The sequence below is a fragment of the Anopheles nili genome, chromosome 3 (assembly GCF_943737925.1).
Source record: "Anopheles nili chromosome 3, idAnoNiliSN_F5_01, whole genome shotgun sequence".
In the NCBI taxonomy this organism is placed as follows: Eukaryota; Metazoa; Arthropoda; class Insecta; order Diptera; family Culicidae; genus Anopheles; species Anopheles nili.
In genome coordinates this window covers 26,747,051-26,754,316 of record NC_071292.1, presented here as the reverse complement: position 1 = coordinate 26,754,316, position 7,266 = coordinate 26,747,051, and the positions used below count along the sequence as shown (strand labels likewise).

The 7,266-nt window shown below is 47.8% G+C and overlaps 1 protein-coding gene across 1 annotated transcript; it reads left to right on the top strand.

The window, feature by feature from the left end:
* The first annotated feature begins 208 nt into the window (after positions 1 to 208).
* LOC128726965 (uncharacterized) lies at positions 209 to 6,484 on the top strand. Its single transcript, XM_053820816.1, has 10 exons — positions 209 to 329; positions 1,176 to 1,478; positions 2,220 to 2,318; positions 2,402 to 2,500; positions 2,569 to 2,769; positions 2,946 to 4,063; positions 4,163 to 5,321; positions 5,590 to 5,688; positions 5,765 to 5,866; positions 6,100 to 6,484. Exons 1-10 carry the CDS (start codon positions 224 to 226, stop codon positions 6,459 to 6,461), a joined length of 3,648 nt encoding a protein of 1,215 aa, XP_053676791.1. The 5' UTR covers positions 209 to 223; the 3' UTR covers positions 6,462 to 6,484.
* The last annotated feature ends 782 nt before the right edge of the window (positions 6,485 to 7,266 follow it).

Sequence of the window (7,266 nt, the reverse complement as noted above, 5' to 3'; positions counted from 1 at the left end):
GTTCTTCAAGCAAGATGGTAAATTGATTTGGAAAGCATATTGTCATGTCGTCAAGCATCGCCTTACTCCCTCTTCGAGGACGGTTTCACCAGCAATGTTTCCACAATATCCGCAGGTTGTTCTCGCCAGTGTAAAAACGAAACATCTGTCGTCGGCAGAGACCACCACCTACCGGCAAAAAAGTACTACCATCAAGAAGTGGTACAAAGATTCCTATCGCGTGATGGGCGGGTTCGAGCAGCGTCCCTGGACACCGACGAAACGGCGGGGACCGATTGCGGCGGAACACCGTGGCCCCGGGCCACAATACCTTCTACCACAACTTCTCGGTAAGTCCCAGAGCTAGTGGTTCGTCCATGGGTACCTCCTCCATTTTCCGTGAGTCACCGATGTTCCAAAGGTGTTCACATCCAGCGATTAGTGCGTGGGTTGCATCGGCAACTCGCTGTCGTGATCTTTCGCAGCTGGTCGGTTTCTGGACCGATTGAGAAATCGCCCGTTTGTTTTCCTGCTTGTAGAGCCTCTGTTGAGCACTCGCATAGTGTCAATTATACTTACGATCAAGTTGTGGTTCTTCCGCCACCATCAGACAGTGCAGCGATCGATCGAGACCGTCACGAAGGCCACGCTCTTGAAACGAGAGCCGACTGACTGAATGTGTGGTGGGTGTTGATCGATCGTGGAAGCGATCAGACCACGACCGGAGAGTGCCTGATGATCGGTGGATAGCATAACAGAAACAGCAAGTGCGCAGTAATACCACACCGGAATCTCGATCTTGACAAAAAAGTTTCACATGACCATATAAGGCGATGAGCCGGTGTCGCCCTCACGCATTGGGTCGCCTTCCGGATGTGATGACGTCGGGCTAAGCACACTTTCTGGCTATGGGCATGCCGCAATAAATATTTATTTTCGTACCATATTCATACAAAAACACAACCAACACAGCCGCACCTTTGCGTTAGTGAAATTATCAACAGCTGAAAAAAAAACCATACGAAAACTAGGCGGGACGTTTCACGACCGGTGCCGCCCACGGTTAATGGACGTTTAAGTTCACGGGCTGCCAGAAAGCTAGTGTTGTGGGTGTTTGAAGTGTGTCTCATCGATGCAATGAGTCTGTTTTAGATCAGCTTCTGACTGGCCTGTTGTTCGGTGTTTTTCCATTTTAGGTACGAAAGTGGTAGACTCCAAACGGCAAGCCGCTCCCGCCTACAGCTTCGGTCAGCGACACAAACCTCGCACGGAATCATTCAGTCCGGGTCCGCTCTATAACATCACCGGGTTAGGATGCAAGGGCAAGGATGCCCCGCCGGCCTACTGTTTGCAAAGTCGACCGAAGGAGATACCCAAATACCTGACACCAGCACCGGGCGAGTACAATATCGAGAAGTCGGACAAAATGCTGGTCAAGTCGGCTCCAAAATACACGTTCGGTGTGAAAAAACCGCCGAATCCGACCAGCCAAACACCAGGTATTGTTTGATTGGGAGGAACGTTTCATTGCTCATTTCGCTTCCTACGGGATGGGATTAAGCTTCCTGTCGTCTATTAAATCATGTTATACAAACCCACAAAACAAAAATAGCGAAACAATCATACTGCACTACGTCCTCTGTGGCATCATTGCTTTTGGCGATGATCCACTGAGATACATTCATTTACATTCATACTTTAGGGTCCCGCCGACACGTTTACTACAATTCATTAACAAAACTAGTGCATCCGTTGCGCATTCATCATCATACAGTTATCCATTGCGCCATCATTCATGTACCACATCATTCTTTGCCACCCATAAGCCTGTAGTAACTGAGAACTAGATAACACGATGCAGAGTACAGGTGAATTATTGGTTTGTAATAAGTTTTACCAACGTAGAGTGAGCACACATCTTTCTAGTAGATCGGTTTGTAGTTTTCAGTTGTTTAATCCTCAGAAAAGTAGAACTAGAATTGCACTTTTGTTTGGTGATCGTGGTAAAGATTAGTCAAAGTATTTGTTGAAAAAAAAATATTCGCTATTTTATGAAGTAACCCGGCTTACGAGGTACAGGTTTGTAAAGATATTTTTTTTATCAAAATCTAACCGATCATCTCATACCTTCCCTGCTAATGTATTATGCCCTCTCTGCTTTCAAAATTGAGCTATGCAATCGAAAGTGTTACCGTAGTTGAAAGAAAGCGAGAAACAAACCACCCTACCATATCTTTTAGCTCCCGGGGACTATAAGCCGGAACGTGTAGTGTTAGATAGTACACCGAAGTATTCGTTCGGCATCAAAACCGAAAGCAAATTGCGAAACGACACACCAGGTACGTTGGCGTTGAGCCAGATCAGCGTGTCTCGTCCCACGAAGCTGTTAGCTGATAGTAGAGTACATTTTCCATTTTTTCAGCCCCCGGTACCTATTCGCCGGAAAAAGTGCTAAAGGACAAATCACCCAAATATAGCTTTGGGCTTAAAGTAATACCCGAGAAGATCGAAGAAACGCCAGGTAAGTGTCACGTAAACGGTGTGGGTGTTTTTACGCGGTGATGTAAATTGCTTTATCGCATTTGCCAGCCCCCGGAGCATACCAACCAGAGAAGGCGTTAGCGTTGGATAAAAAACCAGCGTACAGCTTTGGCCTGAAGACGATCGTTGAAAAACCGAACAACACACCGGCACCAGGCGCGTACGAGCCGGAGAAAGTGAAGCTGAACACAACTCCGGCGTACAGCTTTGGCATACGATCGGCGATCGACAAGCCCAACTCGAATCCTGGTAAGTGTGCGTCAGGAAGGAAAGTCGCTTAAACAAGCGATAAAGTTACGGCACCAGTATAGATGTTTGCATCGCTTAACACATTATGTTCTCCTTTATTTTGGGTTTTTTTCCCATTTCCATGATCTGATTTTGGGCACGTTCATCCTGTCATCCGCATACTGCCATTATAATAGCACCGGGCGCTTATGAGCCAGAAAAAGCAAAGAAGCTGAACGATCATTCACCTGCATTTGCATTCGGCATGCGCATCAATCACGACAAGCCTAGCTGTACCCCGGGACCATCAGCTTATCAGGTCGAGAAGGTTAATCTCGATCACCAGCCAGCGTACAGTTTCGGGTTGCGGACGCATGTTGCCAAGCCGAATATCACGCCCGCACCCGGTGCGTATTCCCCGGAGAAGGCCAATCTCGATAACACTCCGAAGTACAGCTTTGGAATTCGATCGACAATCGACAAACCGGACAATATACCCGCTCCAGGAGCGTACTCTCCCGAGAAGGCCAAAGTAGATAATAGTCCTGCGTACAGTTTCGGTGTGCGCACGAAGGCGGAGAAACCAAGTGCCAATCCCGGTCCGGGGGCGTACAATGCGGACAAGGTTGTTGATGGAAAATCGCCGGCGTACTCGTTCGGATTGCGCCCGAGCGTGGGAAAACCGCAAGATGTTCCCGGTCCTGGAGCTTATAACGCTGATTGTGTGGATCACGCCACACCGGCGTATTCGTTCGGTGTGAAGACGAACGTACATAAACCAAGCGTCGTGCCTGGTCCTGGCGCATACGATGCTGACAAAACGATCGATAAATCGTCACCATCGTACTCTTTTGGTGTTAAAACGAACACCGACAAACCAAGCACAATTCCCGGTCCAGGTGCATATGATGCAGATAAAGCGAACGACAAATCCTCCCCGGCATACTCTTTCGGAGTGAAGCCCAACATGGAGAAACCTAGTGCCATTCCTGGACCGGGTGCGTACGATGCGGATAAGCTCGCGGATAAATCATCTCCAGCGTATTCCTTCGGAGCCAGAACGAACGTAGACAAGCCTAACGCCGTTCCCGGACCTGGAGCTTACGATGCCGATAAAGCGAACGACAAGTTTTCTCCGGCATACTCATTCGGAATGAAGATCAATTTGGAAAAACCAAACGCCATCCCTGGTCCTGGTGCTTACGATGCAGATAAAGTGATCGACAAGTCTACACCAGCTTATTCTTTTGGTGTGAAAACTAACCTTGAGAAACCGAATGCAATGCCTGGTCCTGGTGCATATGATGCGGACAAGGTTACTGATAAGTCGTCCCCAGCTTACTCGTTTGGTGTAAAGACGAATTTGGAGAAACCGAACGCAATTCCTGGACCAGGAGCTTACGATTCTGACAAGGTTGTTGATAAATCTGCGCCATCCTATTCATTCGGTGTGAAACCAAATCTTGAGAAGCCAAACGTTGTGCCAGGACCGGGAGCATATGATTCTGACAAATCAGCCGACAAATCTACGCCATCTTACTCTTTCGGTGTTAAACCAAATCTTGAGAAGCCGAATGCTATTCCTGGCCCGGGAGCGTACGATTCTGATAAGGTAATCGATAAGTCTTCCCCAGCATACTCCTTCGGAGTGAAGACAAACGTGGAGAAGCCGAGCGCAATTCCCGGCCCGGGAGCATACGATGCTGACAAAATGAACGATAAGTTTTCTCCAGCGTACTCCTTTGGTGTTAAGACTAACGTAGAGAAGCCTAGTGTTATCCCCGGACCAGGAGCATACGATTCGGATAAAGTGATTGATAAGTCTTCCCCGGCGTACTCCTTTGGAGTAAAGACGAACGTGGAAAAGCCTAGCATGATTCCAGGTCCAGGAGCATACGATGCCGATAAAGTAATCGATTCGTTTTCTCCGGCGTACTCCTTTGGAGTAAAAACAAACGTAGAGAAGCCTAGCGTAATTCCAGGTCCTGGTGCATACGATGCAGATAAAGTGATCGATCATTCCTCGCCAGCGTACTCCTTCGGGGTAAAGACAAACGTGGAGAAGCCTAGTGTGGTACCAGGCCCAGGAGCATATGATGCGGACAAAGTGACCGATAAATCCTCTCCAGCGTACTCATTTGGCGTCAAAACGCATGTAGAAAAACCCAGCGTTATCCCTGGACCGGGAGCATACGATACCGATAAGAACCAAGAATCGATTACTCCAGCGTATTCGTTCGGAGTGAAGCATGTGACGTCAAAAGTGATCCCAACACCGGCTCCGGGCGCGTACTCCCCTGAGAAATACACATTCCACAATCCAGCCTACACTTTCGGTGTGCGGCCGAACATTGATAAGGTTGATGTTGTACCGGCACCAGGTGCCTATAATCCGGAAGCGGTTAAATTGGATAACAGCCCGGCGTACTCGTTCGGAGTGAGACCAGTCATTGACAAGGTTGATTCAACTCCTGCACCAGGAACGTATTCGGTAGAGAAAGTAAAGCTCGATCACTCGCCAGCATATCCTTTCGGTATCAAGGTGAATCGAGAGAAGCCTAATGATGTGCCAGGTATGTAATATACGCTAAGTAGTGTTAACTAATCATCTGTGAGGCGTAGTTAAAAAAGCATAAACACAATCAGCATTAGATACGATAGTAATTTGAATGTGTAATTTTGCATTATTAATGTTAAATGTGTTGTATTGTTTAAATTTTTATACTGCTTTCAATCTTCTTAAGATCAATGATCTTTTTTGCAGTTGTTTTGTGTTTAATAGCACACTCAATAGAATTATTACCATAATTCATTTGATTATATTGTAATCTCGTTCAAAAGCTCCCGGCGCCTATAATCCCGACAAAGTGAAGTTGGATCACGCACCTGCGTACAGTTTTGGAATCAAACATAAAGGAGAAACGTTGCGAGATACTCCGGGTAAGAAGCTCACGTCATTAATCATAATCTCATCGCATACATTGCCTAATTAACGGTTACGTTTACTTTTCTCCAGCACCATCGGCGTATCAACCAGAGAAATGCAAAAACGATTGCTCACCGGCGTACAGCTTCGGCGTGAAGGTAAATCACGAAACGAACACTCACGAAAGCCCAGGTAATGCTTTTTCACGCTTTTCCTATCCGTTGCCCTTTTTGTTACGCATGCGAATGCCACACTGTTGCATCCGTGTTGCCGTTACATTTCACGGTTCTGCATGAACGTTGCCGAAAGTTATCGTATCTGTTTGTTTTTTGTTCTTATCTTTTCCGTTATTTTTTGTTTTAACTTGTTCGTCGTCGTTCGACTCCTCGACGTTTTTGTGTTCGAACATTTCGTCCTGCGTCCAGTAGTCGTGACCAATGGTGATTCGACTGCCGTGGCTTCTACGAAAACGATGGTGATCAGCAATGGCCACGCGGCAGTGGCTAATCACAGCACCACGAACAACAGTTCTACCAGTTCTAGTACCAGTGCAGTACAGCATGTCCGTGAAGGAGACGGTACGGTTACGATGAAAACCGTCACGACGACGAGGACGACCGGTGGCATGAAAGTGGTCCGTGAACGAAAGACCACTACCGAGGAGCATTCGTCCGCGTCGGTCGCAACCATCGGCGAAGGTCTTGTACCGAACTGTATTGCCGGTGTGAAGCAGCTTGCGAATGTACAGCACCAGCGCATGGTTTGCACTGGCCACTTCCGAGCCTAGAAGAGACCGCACATGGCTTCGAAACCAGACTCCGAGCTGTGACACTGGCGTGGAATTTATCTTGTGAATGTTATCGCAAAGGTCACCGTGTCCTGTTACAGTAGCCTTGCATTTGTCTTGCATTAGTTTGTAGTAAAGTTGATTGCGTGTGTTTTCCAGTCTGTTTCCTATTGGCTGCGTGTAGGTAGTAAGTAGTGTGCTTTCGTTTGCTAGGTTTCACGTATACTGCTCGCTTCTACTTGCTAATCGATCGCGCGTGCATCGGTACATGCACCGTTACCTGCATCTTTCGTGTTGGTCTAGTTCTCAATCACCTTAACTTCAGGCTTATTGTGTGGAGAAAGCGAACCAAAAGGGGTCTACCAATCGAAAATGGATGGTACCACATCCTTGGGCGTACTCGTATGCATTCAAACCGTGACTTGTTTGTTCCGTTCCGTTCTCTATCCCCATTATGCGCTGCTCGTGATGTCCTTAAAATCGGCACCAACTCCGAAAAGCTCCTAACGAATACCACATCCCGAACGTGCTCGGTTCGAGCAAGGAAGGCCCGATTCGCTCGGCCCCAGCCTACACAATCACCGGCCGGCAAAAGCAAACTCTTCCTGAGTGCATTGGGTTCCCCGGTCCCGGTCACTACGATGCGAAGATCGATCCGCTGGTGAGACGAGCGCCGATGTTCTCTATGGCCACCCGGTTCCGGCGGCCAACGGACGAAGCGCTCAAACCGGGACCAGCCGCCCATTATCCGGAGAAGGTACGCACTCTTTGTTTCAGGATGTGTCGTTTTTTAAACGTGTTTCTT

Bases quoted from the DNA above. Each gene is read 5' to 3' on its own strand.
- LOC128726965 (XM_053820816.1), top strand. From the start codon at position 224: ATGGGCGGGTTCGAGCAGCGTCCCTGGACACCGACGAAACGGCGGGGA. The intron at 1,479-2,219 runs GTATTGTTTGAT...CATATCTTTTAG, and splicing joins TCCGACCAGCCAAACACCAG to CTCCCGGGGACTATAAGCCG. The intron at 2,770-2,945 runs GTAAGTGTGCGT...CCATTATAATAG, and splicing joins CAAGCCCAACTCGAATCCTG to CACCGGGCGCTTATGAGCCA.